Genomic DNA, 19,472 nt, shown 5'->3' with positions numbered 1-19,472 from the left:
TCACGTCAGACCCCCAAAAATCTGTTTTCATAGCAAATAAGATGGTCAACAGCATTCAAAACTGTCGAAACTTTTGATAATTTCTGCCTGAATTAATATTTGATTTTGCTCGGCTTTGAATGCGATGGGAGAAACGAATAAACTCTTCGAAATAGATTTGAACGATTATGATTGGGGTTCTATTATCAGGCGATAAGGTGATTAGGATTTATTGCTAAATAAAACTCTAAAGCTGCCAGAAGATTCTTTCAATAAAATATTATATAAATTGCTTATGAAAAAAAAAAAAACTTAATAAATAATTGTTACGACTATAAATCAACTTAGTTAATCATAAGAGTTTTATAAGAGTTTTATAAGGAAATCTTTAATAATACCCTGAGTAAATAAATTCCTGATTAAAATTGAATACCATCTGATTAATTTTATTCCATTTGAAAGTCGATGTACATAAGTGAAACACATTAAAATTTGGTAATTTCCAAAGCTTGTGACAGATCGAGCAGCTAGGGACCCTTTAAAATTCAATTTGCTTCGCAGTTATGGGTGAATCGTCGTCATCGTATTCAGAGTGGGAGGAATAGTCCAACTCGGAGGTGACGCGTATGCTGCGCACGGGATACCTGGTCTCCGTGTCCGTTAGCACCATGGAGCTACTGTAGGTGTTGATTCTGCGTATCACATCGGATACGCTTAACCTGGGTTTGCTTCGCTTCAGCCTGGACTTCCGTCTAGAGGTCGTTGAGGTAACTGAGAATGTCTTGGTTACGGACCGGCCGAACTTGGTGACATTGTTGATGGAAAATTTCGGATCGAATCGCACTTCTGGCTGAAATTCATCATCCTCTTCCGTTTGCAGCTCGGACGCTTCAGTCTCAATTGAGCTGAAATCCAAGTCATTGGAGGCATCACCCTGGGCATCAGTTTCGTAGCTATCCGAATCGTACAGCTCACTCTGCACGTCCTCCTCGTACGTTTGCCGTTGGGCATATCCGTCTAATGCATTGCCGCCGGTCAGACGCTGCTCGTGCACGAACTCAAAGTTGATGCCGCCAAAGACAGAGCCATTGGTGTTGATAGTATTGCGCACATCAATCACACAGAACGTGAGTATTTCCTGGAACAGGCCCAGGCTGTTGGCCTCCTTGATGCCAGCATCGGTGACCAGCAGACAGCCCAGCACAGTGCCGCTTCCAATGTCCCGCACGTTCACATGGTAAAGATTGTCCGCCCGCAGCAGAATGGTCAGCGTAATATCCTCGAAGCAGCGCTTGCCCATGATCTTGAACAGCGAGAACTGCATCGTGTTGATGATGGGCAGATCCTTGTTCTTGCAGAACTCGCACAAGCTCGAGGCCTTGCGCTCTAGCGGGATGTCGCCTTTGTTCGTTGTTGTATTCTTCTTCTGACAGTTGTCGGCAGGGCTGGGCTTGGGCTCCTTGGGTAGCTCCTTGGGTGGCTCCTTGAGTGGTTCCTTGGGTGGCTCCTTGGGTGGCTCCTTGGGTGGCTCCTTGAGCAGCGTTTCCTTTGCTGTCTCCAGGCAGATGTACTTATCGGATAGGCCCTTAACACACTCGCAGAGCTGTTTCAACTGATCGTTCATCATGTTCAATTTTTGCTTTTGATCGATTTCCTCTTGGATCTGCTTTTCCAATCTCTTCTCCAGCGCGCATAATTCCTGGGTAATTTCCGGTATCTTCTCGCATTGTTCACAATTGATCTTGTCTGTTTCCGTTTCCTTCGACACAAACCTGACGTTCTTTGTGCATTCCTTGGGCTTTTTGGATGGGATTGAAGTCGGGCTCGGAGTTGAATTTGGGTTTGGATTCGAGCATGGAACCGCATTATCTGGTGGTAAGCTTCTAGTTGAGGGACACTTGGCTATGTCTTTTGGCGCAACTTCGGGAGCTTTCGGGCATTCCTGTGGCATCTTCTTGGGGACCTCCTTCTCTTTGAATAGACAGCACTTGAAACGTGACTTGGAGCTTGATCCTCTTTCGATAGATCGCTTTGAGGGCACGACTATCACCGGCAGCTTGCACTTGCATATGTATTTGTTTTTCACTTTGGTTTTCTTCAGGCTTTTCTCCTGGTCACAGTCGTCTTTTTCTTTTCTCGCCAACTCCTTCGCTGCCGCCGGCTGCTTCTCGTTGCTTAGCTTCTCCGTGCAGGTGGAAAGCGGTGGAGCATTGCATGGACAATTATCGGGCTTCGCTCCGCACGTGGGTACGGGTATGGGAATGAACGACATCGGCGAAGATTCATCAAATGTAGCTAAGCGCCCGCCACTCAAACGGTAACGGTCCTTAGATTTTTTCAGCGATTCATCTGACTCCAAGGCTAAGCAATTTAACCGTTCCGCGCGAATCTTTGCTCTCAGATATCTTTCATAAATACGAGCAGCATCTGCTAGATTACAAGGATACCAATCGAGGTTTATTCATGCTTTTTTGTTCAACTACTTACCCATTATCTCACTTAACTCTAAATTTATTTCTATACCAAATAATTTGAACTCCGACTACTCTCATCTGTCCCAATTTCTAAACTGAGTCCAATTGACAGCTTGACGCCTGCTTTGTAGCAAAATTATAATAATTGAATTTATTCCCATTGCCTGCTGACCACCAGCCGCATGCCCCATGCCCCATGCCCCCAACCCAAGAGCCCAAACCATTTGCTCTTCAAATATTTCCCAATAGCTACTCAAGCCTTTGCCAATTTATGTTTCTGACTGGGGTTGACAGCTCGTAGCTACCTTTTATTTCAAAGCCTACATTCCCAAGTAGATTTAAATTGGCAGCAAGTCCGAAATTCCGACAGCAATAAGCAAACCATTTTGCCTACAAATTGATCGAAAATAGAGGCTTGACAAGCAACTTCAAAAGCCAAGCAAAATAATCTTTAACTGACAATTGTATAATTAATTTCTATTGACTTAGTATAACATTAGAAATTATATTTATCCATGCCAGACATATTTTGTGTAACATTTGATGCAAATTCATTCAAATGTGAAACGGTTAATTACATGACTGAATCTTACAATTTGTAAATTTTAATCTTAATTAAACATATTCTTAGTTTTGGCATAACCATTAAAAGATTTCATAGACGAAAACACATTTGCAAATAAATATTAAATTTAGTTTTATTTATCTTTTGCTCAGTTGGCACACAAAACCACAAAACATTTAAATATTGGCAACACTTTTACTTGAGATACATACATATATTTGTTGTTGAATTATTAAATCCAATTTCTGTTTGCACTAGTTCTATTTTTTTTTTTCTATTTGTATTTGTATTTGAATTTGTTTTGTTTGCTCTTTTATTCTGCTTCAATGGACAGTTTTTGGAATGTTTATTAAACGTTTAGTTGTATTTACGTTTGACTCAGCTTAGATTTCATGCTCATATTGTTTTCGTTAAGCTCAATTGTTTATATTTATTAAAATACGATTTGTAAGAGGATTAGGAAAAGGGTTAGACTGTAAATGTGTAGATTGTATTGTTTAGATTTCCGTGTGGATATGATAGATAAATGCAAGGATTTTTTACACAGATTAAGTCGAGTCTGCGAAAGTGTTTAAGAGATTTGTAAGAGATTTTTGCATGAATAGTTTTTATATAGTTTAGTTTGAAGTGAACTTTTACATTAGTTTTGCAGTTTATACTTTAAGTTATAGTTTTTCTAGTTCTTTAAAAACTAAGCACTAAGCGCCCATCTAAGAGTTATTTTTACTTCTGTTTTGAAAACCTTTGTTATAAATTTTAGCTAATTTGCTGGGCTTGCAGATGAACTGAACGAAACTCTGTATTAACTTAAGCTTAAGAGTGGTTATATTAACAACTTAGACGATTAGTTAGTAGACGTTACATAACACGAGCAGCGATCGGGCAGCAGTCACTGAAGAGGTTAACGTGGCGACGCCTTAAAGCTAGACAAAGCACATGGAATTATTTTTGGGGGAGCGGAGGGGAGGGGAGGCGCACAGCTTTGCAAGCACTCAGTGGCCATGCCGCAGCAGTTGGTGCAGCAGCAAAACATACAGCAGCGGATAGGAATTTGGCAACAATGAGCCGGACGAGACGCGCGGCTCCAGCGACAGAGTCTTGCACTTCTCCACTTTGCTATAGTCACTGAAGCCGGCCAGATTACGCGAGGCAGCGCGTATCAGATAGACGGTATCCGGCTCGAGGTTCGTTATGAGAAAATTGGCACCTGGACAGACACGAAAAGAGAAAAATGAGAATGAGTCAGCGCGTGAAATGGCCAAAATGCTGCTGTTGAATAATGGCAGCGCGCTGATGCAGCTGACACTCACCCTCCTCGTAGGGGAAATCCTTGCGCTTGGCATTCGTCCATTTGCCCGCATCGGCTTTGAATTCCATCTCTGTCATGTACTCAATGCGGAAGCCATTCACGTCCATAGGTCCGAGCTGATCCTTATCCCGCGGCGCGCTCAAATCAACATCAAAAGTGTTCGAGTTGTAGCCGCGCAGCTGGAAGACGGACGGCGGCGGCGGCTTCTCGCCCTCCTCGAGTCGCGTGATGCGCTCGATGCTGCCCAGGTGATTGTGGGCGAGGCAGCGATAGTTGTCAAATACCTTCGCATCCAGCACACGGATAGTCAGACGCGACCAATGGCTATCCGACTCGATGGTGTAGAGCTTCTCGTTGCTCTCCAGGCGCTTCTGCTTGCGGTACCAGCTGAACGTGGCCGGCGGCTCCGCCTGCGCCTCGCACATGATGCTCGCCGTGCCGTTGATGTACGCGTACTGCAGGCCAACATGCGGCTTCTGCGTCCAATGCGGCTTATCTAGATGTATGAAATGAGAGATTCGCGTTTTTAGCTCGAATTCGTCAGGCAATTTCAATTGGCCCTCAGCTGACGCACAAAAGTATGCTACGAATTGTGCAACAACTCATGCGCTTTGCGCATAAATCAAATATGGCCGCCAAGTAAAGTCATTAGCAACATGTGTGCCACGCCCACACGTTATTGAAAGCATAAAACATATGCGAACGAAGCGTATGTAATTTTAAAATATTCTCGTGCTCCAAAAACTATTTGCCGCTAAGCGCGCTGCATACTAAAACGCACACAAGTTTCAGAGGCGCTCGTAAAACTGCTCAAGTAATTTCCCTGCCATTCACTACAAAGGCACAGTGGTCCGATGGGGGAAAAATTGATTATAATAATAATTTTATATATACAGAAATTTTCAAAATTAAAATTGAATCTGAATTTTACAAAATCTTTATTTATAAAAAAAATCCATCATTGATGAATTGAATTGTAATTAAAAATTTAAAATTTTCAATAAATTTTAATAAACCATTTTTATTATAATTTTAATATTTTTTCAAAGCAAATACTTTTATTATTTAAATTATATGAATGAAATTAAACTATTTCAAAGTATAACTATTTAAGTACTATTTCTCAATTGAACATAAAATCTACATTGATACGTTTGTTTCTTCGAAAATTCTCATAGCTTTTAAAATAGTTAAATTAAAAACGTTTTCCCTTTAAAATTTATTTATATAATTCCCGATTAATACTTAATACAAAAAATATATTTGATACCTATATAACTTCAGCTATCTATATTTTTTGCCACCAAACCAATACACTTTATAATATATTTTTACTCTTTTTTTGCCACCGCGCCTTATGTTGCACAAGTTAAAAAACATAAATGCAACAAATATTTCGCTTTTCTTTCTTTTTTATCACACAAATAAAATCAAAATATACATATTTTCCCCTTATATTTTTTATCACCCATTTTCCAAAAGCACAAAGTTATTATATCAACATATTTTCTCATGTTTTATTTTTCCCATCATTTTGCCAACTTTTTGGCCAGTGTGCATTATTATGTTGTATGAGTTGAAAAAAATCATAGATCACACTCACGTTCGATTTTCATCAAAACTGTGCGCTCCTGCATATCGGAAGCAATCGAATTCACTTGGTATGCCCGGCACGTGTACTCGCCGGTGTCACTCTGTGTTACCTTGTTGATGAGCAAACCATCCGCCAGAATGCGAAATTTCGGGGCGTTTGCTGTCGAAAATGAGAGCGAAACATGATAAACGGGTGCAGCGAGAAAACAAAAATACAGAGAATATCGAAAACATAGAAGGAGAGAGAGTGAGATAGAGACAGAGTGTGATAGAGCTGAAAGCTCATTACAGAGCTCTGTCCGACTCCCGACTTCCGACTCACCATCCACAGTAATGGGCTGTCCATTGAAATGCCAGGTGACATTCGGTTGCGGCTCGCCCTTCACCTCGCATAAGATTGTCGCATTTTGACCTTCCTTCACAGTTTTAACTGTATCCTTTTCGGTGAATGTAATTTTCTCTGCAATTTTTTGTTTTTTTTTTTTTTTTGGTTAGTGGTCAACGGAAAACACAATGAAAAATTAATGAATGTGGCTGGCTGTTGGCTTGCCATTGCGATTCCCATTTCGATCCGTGTACTTACGATATACAATCAAATCAAACGATTTACTATGCAGCCCCCCCTCCGCAGCTTCGCACGTCCAATTGCCCTTGTCCGCCAGAGCGATGTGTGCAAAAACGATTTTCAATTGTTCTGTGTGGGAAGTTAAATGAGAAGAGAAACAGATAAGAGTGAATAAAATCAACATTAAATGTGAGTAAGCAGCACAGAGCAGCTCGCAGAGAGTTTTTTATATACTTCTAAGATAATTGAATGTTTATTTATGGAGGATATTATAGTGGTATGCAAGCAAACCAAGTAAAACGGTCAAGCCTATATGCAACTAACTTTATCTCTATGAACTTTTCATTGGATATATTTTTATTAAATTGGTCTCTGTTTAATATTTTCATACTGCTAAATTTGTTTGAAATTCAAGCCTATATTGAAGTACTTTTCTACTAACATGTTACGGAATATTATTCAAAAATATTTAAAAGATCAAATCGAAGCCATCAATAGTAATTTAAGGCACACATCAATCAAATTAGTTCAATTGATATCAAACTCGAGCTAACCAGCCAGAAAATCTGCAAATTAAAGCACATGCATACATTCAACAGGAAGACCTTCTAACCCGACTTAATTCAGCCTTCCGCAATTTAATTGAAGAAGCTTTGTTGGTTCTCGTGAGTCCACAGGGGTTACAATTCTATTTGCTGTGTAAACGCTCACAAGTTCATTATGTTATAGCTCAGCTTAGCCCAGAGAACTAGCTCCAAGTAAATTGAATACAAAAATAGAAGGAAACTGCGCTTTGAGTGCGTGTAAAACGTTGCAATTAATTTTATTTATTTGTTCTGCCTGCTGGCGCGAAAGTCCTTTGCTCAATTGCTGGATGCCTGCTGGCTGTTGGCTGTTCGATATTGGCGGAGTATTGGACTCACCTGGCGCCGTTTGCTCGATGTGTATGCGTCCTTTGTGCTCGCGTATTATTTCGCCTTTCGGCGATTTCCAGTGCAGCTTCACATCCGGACCGGGGCCGCGGCACTCGACAATGAGGGATTCGTTGGTGTAGCGCACGACGCTGTGCTCGCTCGGACTGAGCGTCAGGCTGTCATGGTGATTGGCCAAGACGGCGGCTGTGTTTGGCGAGGGAAATATACAAAAGCGAAATCAATGGGGTTTCAAGCACATTAGTTAATGGTTCGTTAATTGCAACTGCAGCTGCAGCTGCACAAAAGCCAGCGCATTTCAAATGTAAATTGAAAACCTCTGTGCCAAAGTTTACCCAGGCGCGCCGATTTCACCCACCCTCCCCCCAGTTCCCTCCCCTTGATAGAAGTTTGCCGACAGCAGTGCGTTTTTCTTTGCCAACTACGCAAATGGCACAATACATTATAACTTATACACACACACTTACGTATATATGTTGCCTCTTAATGTATTTTGTGAGCAATCCCAACGGCCACATTTAAAACTTGCTCCAACGCAAACTAAATAATAAATATTTTACTACATTTCATATTTCTGATTGCAGACAGCTAGCTCCTCTCTTGCCACGGCCACTTATCGTTCAAAGCTGTCGTCAAAATGTTAATGATAATTGCCCAGATTCGTGGAATTCCCAAAGGAGCATATATTGAATATTAAAGAAAGTTTGAGTGAATGAAGAGTCGAGGGAAATGAATAGAAAAAATTGCCGAAGGACTGAAAAGACGATGTGAATATCTTAATATATGACGGCATGAATATATTACTATGTGCATGTGCCCTTCTATTCGAATTTCATATGTTTATTTTTCAATAATTGAAGATGAAGCCTGTTGGAAGACATGCAAATATTAATTTTAATGGAATAATTTATGATGTATGCAAAGGGACTAATCAGCTATACAATTCAGCAGAATACCGACTTAAGCTCGTTTGCTTTGAAGTAGCTTAAATTCCCACAGCATGGTCTACAAATGAATCCAGTATCAATTAAATTATGTAACTTAATTATTGAAATATTATTTGGTTACTCAAGCAGCATCTGCACCTGCATTGTGTGCAGCTGCAGTTAGTGAAGTAATCAAGTCTTGTTCTTGCTCATGTTTATTAATGTGATGCAAATTACACACAAACTGGAAGAAATTGAGAAAATGCAATTTGTGTTAGATTGCAATTACCGGCTAATTGGCCGTGTTTGCAACTATGCCGAAAATATGTTGCTGTTGCGCAAAGACATTCTGCAAGTAGCTGCTGCATGCCACATGAATCACTCATTTTTGATTCATATTGAACAACAAATTGCACTCAAATTATTTGCATGCTGCATGCCACACATTTTCATATTTTCATTCAACGTTAGGGCGCCGAGGCGGCCGTAGACGTAGCCGTTAGCGTAGGTGTGGCCCTAGCCGTAGTTGCCTTGGCAGGTTGTTCATTGAAATTTATCACAAGAAATTGCAATTTCATTCTGCCGCTTCATGTCAATCTGTTCAACAGCAACAACAAATGCTACTATATCAACAAGAGCAACAACAACAACAAAAACAAAAATGAAATGAACACCTCCTGCCCCTGGTTGGAGTAAAAATTTCTAGCATACTTTTTAATAAAGTTTCTTGTATGCCCAAAGTGCCAGAAAAAGGGGAAAAAAAAAACAAAGTAAGATTCACCATCAGGACACAGGGCACAGTCGGGCAGAGGCTGGCACAAGTTTTGCATAGAGTTTCTTTCTACATTTTTCAGTGTTCTTTTTTCAATTTTGTATTCAAAGAAATTGCAATTTTATTGGCAACAAAATGGCCATGTTGGAGCAGAAAATAAAAATCTTATTGCTATAAAAAATGATAAATTAAAATGAAAATCTAGAATATATCTTTCCAAATTGGCTTTACATAAATATACGTATATTGTAGACTTGGCCATCAACAAATTAATAAATTTCAACAGACAAAATAAGAGCAGACAAATTTGTCTGCATTGAGAGAGAGCTTCTTCTCTCATCGGCAGACTCTACTCCTCTCTTCGTGCGGCTTCGTCTGCGCTCAGCCACTTATACACGTTTGTATGTGCATATTATGTATGTATGGACGGTTGCAGCTCTTGCATAAAGAGAGCAAATATGAGAGAGGCGATCGCCCACTTTCATGTGTGCTGAATGGCAACTGTAAAGAAAGAGAGAGAGAGAGAGGAAGAGCATTACGATGCTCACCAACAATTCACACGCTCTGTGCACAAACTTCGTCTGTACGAAGCAGCCGCCTTCGTAGATCGCTCTGAAATGCAAGTCTTGAATTTCAAGAGGGACAGAGAGAGTTGGAACTGCGCTCAGCTCTCTCACTCTTTGCTTCGCACTATATCAATGTATCAATTAATACGAAATTGTAAAGCCAAGGCAAACAGAGAATTGAATGCGTGATATTAAGAAATGAAAATCAATTAATTACATATATAAATTATGGGTCAATTGCTTTTATTATAATTAAAATTTAAATATTATATTTTAAACATACATTATACACCGGCCAAGCGCAGCAGGAGACATACGTATGTATGCAAGTACATGTACGTATGTACATAGCGGCAGTTGCATACGCATCAGTACGCATTCGTATGCAAACAATCGCACATACAGACATAAATCTATATTGGTGTGTGTATGTATTTGCATAACACCTGCAGTCGACGACGCATGCCTTTGGTGAAGGACATGGAACTGTTTGCTTATTTTGCGAATGCTGCTGTACGTGCTGGCATTCTTGCTGCTGTTGTTTTTGTTGTTGTTGTTGTTGCCTGTCAGCGTTTTCGCTATCTGGAATGGCTACGTCAACTGCGCACAATACGCGAAATACTCATCATAAAATTTCATGTGCACAACGTATGTAGACGCTGCGCAGCCGAACATAATGACAGGCAGAACACAAAAAAAAAACAAAAACAAGAAGCACAGCAACAAGAACAAACAACAAGCTGACTGCAAAAGCCAGCAAAAGTATTATATACATATATATATATACATATATGTATAAAAGATATCACGAAATAAGGAAACGCATTGCCAAGTGCGGGCAAAAAGAAACGGTTAACGTTAACGTGTTAACGGTAAATGGCAACTGGCACTGCCAGAAACGCTCAACAACAAAAATTATCTGTCGCACTCTCGCTGCCGCATTGCTCGGTGGCCTCTATAAATGCTTATGTTATGCACTCTTTCGCATCGCGAATGTATGTAAGTGCAAAAATGCATACAGCCATGCGCGCGAGCGAGACAGCAATATAAGCAGAGCCAAGAGATAAAATGACAAGTGAGAGGAGTATGGAGGGACCACAAAATAAAAAACAAGAATAACATAAAAAACATAATTAAAGTTCAGCTGTTGAACATTAAATACTCTACAGTTGCTAGAACAAATATTTATTTTAAGCAAATAATTTATATAAATAAAATACTATAATTTAAATAAATATTTATTTAATTGATAATCTTATGGAATTTTAAGAGTGCCCAATTAAATAAACTGATGGTTAACACATATAGATTTCCACGTATATATTAATAGAGTTACCATCCTTAGGGTATAAATTATGCAGGAATGCATATGCGTTGTCGGCTTGTGAAATAACGTGAGCGCCGTGTATGTATGTGTGGGTGTGTTTAAGCAAATGTATTTGCACAATATGCATGCATACATGTGAGTGTGCATGTGCGTGAGTGTGTGTTTGTGCCCCTGGGAGGTGTTGACCCGTAAATTTCATTAAATGCAATGCATTATATTATTTGCCTGCTGGCATTTGCCATTAAACATGTGTGTGTGTGTAGCCATACGCATGCATTAAATGTATCTGTATCTATAAATTTATATGTGGTGTATGTAACTGCCTATAAATGCTTTTAAGCAATTAATTGCAGTTTAAATAAATGGTAATTAATTTAAAGAGATATTAATGACTGCATAAAGCAATAAAAAAAAAACTTTTAATTTTCCATAGATTTTGGTCAGAAGTTAAAAAATAAATCCATTATTTAAATACAGTTATCTTCAGCATAAGCCAAAGCCGAAAAGCTAAATTCAGCTCTATTAGTATAATTGAATTTAACGAGATTAAATTGAAATATATAATTTGATTGTGCCAAAAGTCAGTCTCATCAGAGTTAGCTTTGAAAAAGTTTTCAAATTTTTATTTATGAAACTTTACTTGTACATAACGATTCTACTGATCTATAAGACCTTGGCAATAAATGTGAAATTGAATTTTCTTTGTTTTTTGCGTTAATTTGATGAACTTTTAACAAATTATAAAATGTCAGCTGTATGGAGTCTCACAAAACTTTTCAATTTCCATTAGCTGCGCAGTGGAAAACTTTTTAATTATTTGCCAATATTTTATAGGCATCAAAAGAAAAAGAAAAAAATCGTTAAAAATTTGCCTGCAAAATTGCAAAAACTTTTTGCGTTTGCAACTCGTTGTTGTTGTTGTTGCTGCTGCTGTTGCTGTTGCTACTGCTGCTGTTGTTTTAAAATGGCTGTTGTTGATTACAGCAGAAAATAAAAGTTCGACTGTGGCAGTTGCAGTCGCACGCATGCATTCAACTTCAACTGCAAAAGTTGCAACGCTGCACTGTAATCGAGAGCAGTTTGACGTGGCCACAGGGCGGCGCAGAGCTCAGTTATAATAATGTCAGCATAAACGCATATGAAGCACACTTAACCCAAATTCAAGACGAGGTGACGCAAAGATACGCAGCGTGCAGCGTGCAGCGTGCAGCTTGCCCTCGACTTGCATTTGCCATGCCACAAAGGCGAATAGAAATACTTGAGAGTCGAGCATGCAAATAATCGCAGCATTTGTATGAGCCTGACCCATTTCTGTTGCAAGTTTCTATACACACACACACACACACCCTTACATAAATTATATATACATATTTTTTTATTATTACTTCTCATAAGCTGCCGTCATGGGGCAAGGAATTTAATTCGAAATTCTCACACAAAACTCTGCTGCTGCTGCTTCTGTTGCTGCTGCTGCTGCTGTGGCACGTAATGCCAAAACATACATAAATCATCGCCGCGTCTCCGCATAAGAATATATTTCCGCTATAAAATGGACGTTTCCGCATTTTCGGATGCCAAGCACTGGCTGCTGCTGCTCATGCTGCAGCTTCCAACTCGAACTCTACCTCTGCTGCCACAACAGGAAGACAGCTTCGGTTCGGGCTTGTGCTTTGCTTTGTGGCTAGCGGAAATGCAGGTCGTAAAACTCGTTGCTACAGTTTCTCCAGGTAATTCTCGGTACTCAGCACACCTACATCTCCTACCACTAGCCCCGCCCCCTCTGCCCATACTCAGTGCATGATGCTTTTTTAATAGTAGCTTGCAGCTGACACTTGCTTCGACTCGCTGTCGGCTGGGGCAAGCTAACAAAATTTACTTGGCCAGTGTCTTGCACCTCAGGGCAATTAATATTTCTCGTTTTTTTTTTTGTTTTCTTTGTCTTGCAGTTCATAAATTTGGCATTATATGAGTAGCTAAGGCGTGAGCGTGGGCGTGGGCATGGCAGTGGGCACCGGAAAATACATTTATGCGTTTTTAAATGCTTCACAACTCGCTCCGGCAACAGACTCCGAAAAGAAGGAAGTTAAGTGCACATTAATTTTCGCCTTCGCCGCGATAAGAGCGGAACTTGACGAAAACACGGGAGCGCCTCCTGCTGCGCTCTGCTGTTCCATTCCAGCGTTCATTCAGTTCCAGCTCATTCATCAACATTGTGCGCCTTTGACTTTTGAAACAAAAGTTTGACAAACTTTACATTTATGCAGGAGACGGCGGTGCCAGAGGCGAACTCAAGCAAACCCCGCCGAACTTTATAAACCAGGAAAAAACAGAAGAAGTCTGCTATGTTTAAACATTTAAAAGAGTTTATAGAAAAATCTCTGAACAGTGGGGTGCATATAAAATAAAATACATATGTATATGAGTATATGAGTATATACAGTTTACATGCTATTTTCCTCTTCAAAATAAGAGCCAATTTCGCCTACTGGTTTGCCTGGTTTGCCGGCGTTGTACAGCATGACGATGTAGTCTAGAGTCGAATCGGGCAGTGATCGTAGGACTCTGCTGTTTATTAGATCGTGCCCAGGCGCTTTGTTTTCTTAATCCGGCTGATTCCACGGTGCAAGTCCTAATCCCGTCATCTGCTGCAGATGGAGGGCAAAAGCTTAGGCTTGTGGCTCATCGCCCGTTAATTAAGCACCAGATGTGCTGCGGACCAGGTGACGACGCATTGGTAGCCCTTTAATACATCAATACGCGAAATTCCATACTGCATTAGAGATAGCTGCACCGAATATACACTCAAAGCTAGAGGAGTTGCAGCTATGAGGAAAGAGTTTGAATGCCAGTTTTTTGATAATAGAAAGCATGCCATGAAATGATATTTGAAGTAAGCATTGCAATTAATTTTCTGTCAGCAGTCGCAGTCAATTTGTTGCTTTGCATTAAAACAAATCAAATCAATCTTTACAAAAATGAACTTCACTTCGCTATTCAACGTGAATAATAGCAGTTTCGAGGAGATGTGGAATCAAGGCATCCTGGTAAGTCGCTAAGTAGGTCAAAGAATTTGTAATATCTACCAATCGATTTGAGCAGGAAGAGCCATCGGAGCAGGAGAAGAAAATTTTTGCGTCGATGAAGCCCTATCGCGTGCCGTTCGCGATGTCCTCGCGGAGCGACAAGCGCATGGCCAATGCCTACAGGAGTCTGCACGACCTTCGCGCGCTCGAGGCGAGCGACGATATGGAGATGATCTATACAAGGAAGATTTGCAGGATGTGTCTGATGCCCGTGCCTTTATGCCGTCGGTGGGGATACAATCTGATGGCGTATGAAATGGATGAGGAGGGGGAGGAGGCCACCGACCCATACGCCCGCCAGCTACGGAAGTACATAATGTTGCAGCAGCAAGCTGCAGACGAAGACACCTAGCCCTCAGTCTAATGAAAAACGATGTGGAGCAGCCGCAATATGCGAAATGCAAATCAAACTACAAATGTTCATAATGAAGTTGTATTTGTTACAATTAAATTCAATACGATTTACTAAATCGCTGTTGGCTGATTAAGCGCGCGCATGCGAGCTATTTTGCAGGGTGCCGGCCCGTTCTCTGCTGGCTTCAGGGCCTCCGCCACGTCCACGACCTGCTTCAGCTCAGGCAGCAGCAGGCTCGTCGTCGCCGTCGGCTTGGGCAGCGGCTGCACTATGGACTTGTTCACCAGCAGCGAACCCGCCTGAAAGTCGTCCGTTTCGTCCATCTTGGCAACGCGCAAGTCTTTCACATCTATAAAGGTCTTGTTCCTCTTGTTGCCAAGGCTGTCGGAGCAAGTAGAGAGAAAATATTATAGAAGAATATTTGATACTCATGGCCAAATGAGCTTATAAAATATTCGCAAGTCCAAGGGACAACGGCGCACTTCCGAATCGGCCTGAGTTTCTTGGGTACGCAGCACATTGTCATTTCCTTTTAATTTTCTCAACTCCCAAACCTCTCACTTGGTTCCACTGTGCAGTTCACAGAGTGTAGCATACTTTTCGGCTGCCAGGCATAACTGAGCTCGTGCGCTGATCATTTGTTAAACAAATTTGCGTCAAGTTGCAACATGACAGACGTCGCATTAATCATGGCCCATCAAATTGCATAAATTGCATATTAAGTGCCAGTGTTAATGGCTTGAGCAATTATGTAAGCCGTAAACTTGCCACAGAGCCGCCGATGGGCACAAAAGGTGGGGCTGGCAAAGAAACCGAAGAGCAGAGGAAAGAAGAAGCAGCTGCCCGCCGCATGGCAAACATAATTATCGCGACTGCAGCACCCACTGGATGGGCGTGCCACGTTCGAAAATTGTAATTGAATCCGCTATATAAATCTGTGTGTGTGTGTGTGTGTGCCACATTACGTATACGCGACGTGTGGCAGTGGCAGTGGCTACAGCTTGTGTGCCCCCACAAAAGAATAAAAATCAAATTTCTTCAACAGTATAAAATAAAGTTTTGTCGCGCTGCAATTTTTAGTTAAAAACTTTGTCTCATGTTCACTTGCTGCACTCGGGCACTGCTAAAAATTAAAATCCAACTGCCACAACTTGACAACGACAACAACAAGAACAACAGCAACATCAACTTGAAACGACTTACAGCATGCTTGTATACCCAGTGGCAATCAAAATAACTAAGAAGGGTAACATGTTGAGAATATCCTATAGCTGATCGATGTATAAGCATGGAGTATATAAACTTTGAGTTTATGCAATGATGGTATGCTTATGGAGTGAATAATGCTTATGAATAAGTCGGTCAGTTAAGATGGATAGGATAATAAAAAGTCTCATAATAGGTATGCATTTTGATTTATTATGATGACTCGATATAACATACTAATGACCAATTAATAAACCACTAATGGCCAATTTAAAAATATATATTAAAAAAAAACAAAACATATATAAAAATAATACACATTACAAAAATTTTAGTTTTTATATTTCTAAAATTATGAATTATAAAATTATATGAAAACAATAATCTTTAGACAATATTTTTATATTGAAAGACAACCATATTAAAATGAAGAAAAATTTTATTTTATATTTTTAGCTCTAATTTAAATTTTTTAATATTTAGGAAGTAGACATAAAATAATTTTTAATATATATATTTTTTAGCTCAATATTCAGCATGAAGAAAACAGTATAATCATAATATACGAAAAAACTTTAAATATTAAACTTAAAAGAATTACTCATTAATTTACGATTTTGTGTTGGTGAACGATAATTAATAGCTCAATTTGTTGAACACTTTAGATTTTGAGCATTTGATGCGAGATTTTGATGCGAAAAATATTAAGTATACGCCTTCAACAAGTACACATTCTGTAATCCACCATTTCACAAAGAAAGCACGTCAATTATTAAAGGCTATGTATATCTACAGGGTATTTGCCGTACTAATACCTTGCAAATAGCCGCTTACTTACATTTTTGTTATTATGGTGCAGCTTGTGTCTTTTGCTAACAACTTTGCTGCCTGCACTTTGTCGTAAAAATAAAGTTTTACACACACGCGCGAGTTGTTTTCCTTTCTATTGTATTAGTAACATGTGAGAGTGCGCGTGTGTGTGTGTGTGTGTGCGTATGTGATGCTGATGTTGCCTTGGTACATGGCGCATTACAGCAATTGCTGCAACAATAACCAAAAATGACGCTGCTTTTGTGGCGCTGCATTTAGTGTCTTCATTTTTAGTGCGTCATAACGAAAAAACTCGAAGAGCCTGAAAGGCCACTTGAGCAGCCATGCTAACTGAGGCCAACTAACTTGGCCAACAGCAAGAGACTTCAATTCGGTCAAGCGGCGAAGTGAAGGCAACTTAATGCACCTTCAAGTGGCACGATTAGTTTCCCGTGGCAAGTGAGCCACTCACTCAATTTAATATTTCATTAGCCAGCTTTCAGGCATTTTTAATCCAGTCAACAGCGAAGACGCTATAAATTCTAGCTGCACTACGTAAATTGTTTTCCAAGTTACTTAAGAATTGTTGCGGGATCCACAACAGATAGCAACAGCAACAGCAGCATCAGCAGCAGCAGTGGGTGGCGCTGACGTTGCAGGCAACAATTAATGTGCTTTTAATTCAACTTAAGTGCGCATTCGTAATTGCAAAATTACACCTAAGTACGCAGCATTTAAAGTTTACCCACCTCAAATAGCAACTGCAGCGGTGCAGCAATGCGCCAGCTAACAGCTAAGCTCCACTCTCGAGTGGCTTTCAGTTTAATGAAATTTTCGCTTAAGCCGTTCGCCTGGCTAAAAGTGTAGCTCGCTTAATTTATGCCGCCAGCTTATAGAATTGTTTTGGCCCAAAAAAGAGCTAAGCTCTTGGCGGTATGTTATGAACAGCCAAAGCCAACATAAAACGTGTAACAAATTGAATTTTTCACACACACACACACACACACACACACGCCCACTACACACGTCTAGCCACACACTTAACAAGTTTCGGTGCGGGCTCAACCATATTGAAAAATGTGACAATATTTTTCACAACAAAATTGTCTGACAGGTGGGCCAGATTAAGCTGCTGGCACTGCAGTTGCCGGCGCTTGTACCTAAAATTTGAAATATTGTTGCTGGCTTTTTTGCACACGCTGCAAAAGATTTCTTACGCACTATGCAGCCACACTTTAAGCTACTTAAACGTGGGAGTTATCGCTGCAAAGGCAAAAACTATTAGTCAAGAGCGAAAGCGGCGAGATAATATATGTATGTTTCAGCTTAAACGATTATAATATTTACCTGAATCTAACACAAAAACCAGCAACGAAGCATTATACTTTAAGCTTTGAGAATGCAGAATGTGGAAAAGCCAAAAATATATGAATATAACTATAAATTGGAAGCAGCTTAAAAATATGTATATATCCGATTTAGGTAAAAAAGATCATAATAGTAATTAATAAAGTTTCAAAATAATAATATTAATGATAGGAGATTTATGAACAGATTCTCTACTCAAAACTATTAAAATAAAGGAGTAAAAAAAAAAACATAACTTAAAGAATAATTAAAAGCAACTTTTAGGAGAAGCTGAAGCGGGAGCTCGTCCCACCAATAATCCTAAGTACAGCTCATTAAAAATCTAGCTGATATCATTTTACTCATATCATTATCATTTTACACAAATAAGCGGTGTCATTTAACCAGTGCACCAAAATATTTGGCTTAGAGCTCACATTTGCTCGCCGACTGTTTACAGATTGTGGCTAATTAGGGCGTGGCAACCTGCACTGAGTGGCAAGTGCTGCAGCAGCACCAAAAACAACAGTAAATGAAGCCCTTTGAAGGATTTTGCTTCATTTGCGTGCAGACAACAACAGCGCTCGCCAGATTTATGCCATAAAAGCAGCGCAGCTAGGCGACTAGCCGGGCTAGGTCGGCCACGTTGACTGTTGGCATTGGCGCTAGAGCTACAGATAATTAGCGTCAGCTCAGTGCAAGATACAGCATAATGGCTGCCCGTTGAGTGGCTTTTACGCGTCGCTAAGTAAGCAGCATAAAGATGGAAACTAATTTAATTGGCGTGAAAGTGCATAAAATGCATATGTGTTGGCTGTGAGTGTGTGTGTCTCTGCGTGTGTGTGTGTGTGTGTGTGTGGTTGGCCAAACCCATTGCAATGGTTAACGAGAATGTAATGCATACGTAAAAGCAAATATCATTTATTCTCATTTGTTTTCCATTTGTGAAGTGATGTGTAAATAATTAATTAAAGTTGAATCGTTTACCAATCCACAAATATTTGCCTTGGCCACAAAGTAAAGAATGTATACATGTATTGGTTTTGTGAAGTCTGCCCTGGATAGCTAGATCAGGCCTAAAGGTAAATGGAAGTAATGCTTGACTTTCATTCCCTAGCATACATCATTATGGTGGGCCTGCGCATGCAAATGGTTACGAGAATATTTCAGCAGATAAACAGTTGAATTAAATGCAAGTTGACTGTCACTCATTTGAATTGGGCAAACAAATGCACACACATTCAGCTGGCATCGTGAAGGCGGCACGACCTTTTTCATGTTATTCTTTTCCGCTGGCACGATGGGTGAGGGAGTGAGGATGGGATGAGGGGCTGGGGCGAGGCAGTCAGTGAGATATGTCTGGCTGGCTGGCAGGGTCAGGCGGGGACTGGCAATAAGTAATTCATTACTTTAGTCATGCATTGTCATGCAATGTTGGCCACGCTTTTTCACGATATTTGCATTGCTGGCGTTTGTATTTTTATGGCTGCATATGGGCGACATATGCAACGTCTACGACTGCATGTCAAGCTCAAGCTGAGAACGGCGAAGCTGTTGCAATTTGTATGCAAAATTGTTTTACAAATTGAGCAAGAAAGATGGCGTAAGCAGAATGCACACAACATATACCGACTCTAACTACTGCTGAACCAACTCTCACTCG

General features: G+C 40.2%; 2 protein-coding genes across 4 annotated transcripts in view; both read right to left on the bottom strand.

Moving 5' to 3' along the window:
• Positions 1-398: 398 nt before the first annotated feature.
• Positions 399-2,799, bottom strand: LOC115562934 (uncharacterized). Of its 3 annotated transcripts, none has more exons than XM_030385159.2 (3): positions 2,661-2,799; positions 2,484-2,617; positions 399-2,406 (listed from the first exon to the last, which is right to left on the bottom strand). In XM_030385159.2, the coding sequence occupies exon 3, from the start codon at positions 2,249-2,251 to the stop codon at positions 518-520; it is 1,734 nt and encodes a 577-aa protein (XP_030241019.1). In that variant the 5' UTR covers positions 2,252-2,406; positions 2,484-2,617; positions 2,661-2,799; the 3' UTR covers positions 399-517. The 3 variants fall into 3 exon arrangements, with proteins under 3 accessions (XP_030241019.1, XP_030241018.1, XP_030241021.1); XM_030385158.2 differs by having other exon boundaries at positions 2,467-2,617; positions 2,661-2,795; XM_030385161.2 differs by having other exon boundaries at positions 399-2,384; positions 2,467-2,617; positions 2,661-2,794.
• A 334-nt stretch (positions 2,800-3,133) lies between these two features.
• The window catches only part of fipi (factor of interpulse interval), an 89,861-nt gene continuing 73,522 nt past the window's right edge, over positions 3,134-19,472 (bottom strand). The window contains exons 2-7 of the mRNA XM_089257277.1: positions 7,409-7,603; positions 6,504-6,614; positions 6,243-6,380; positions 5,931-6,080; positions 4,329-4,823; positions 3,134-4,225 (exon numbers count right to left, since the gene is read on the bottom strand). Coding sequence (XP_089113403.1) covers positions 4,011-4,225; positions 4,329-4,823; positions 5,931-6,080; positions 6,243-6,380; positions 6,504-6,614; positions 7,409-7,603 — 1,304 coding nt within the window. The 3' untranslated portion in view covers positions 3,134-4,010. The remainder of the gene's footprint in view (positions 4,226-4,328; positions 4,824-5,930; positions 6,081-6,242; positions 6,381-6,503; positions 6,615-7,408; positions 7,604-19,472) is intronic.

Source organism: Drosophila navojoa, chromosome 3 (genome assembly GCF_054131105.1).
Source record: "Drosophila navojoa isolate 15081-1374.11 chromosome 3, UAZ_NAV_1.0, whole genome shotgun sequence".
NCBI classification, from domain to species: Eukaryota; Metazoa; Arthropoda; class Insecta; order Diptera; family Drosophilidae; genus Drosophila; species Drosophila navojoa.
The sequence above is the reverse complement of the archived record's forward strand: the minus strand, read 5'-3'. Positions and strand labels throughout refer to the sequence as shown.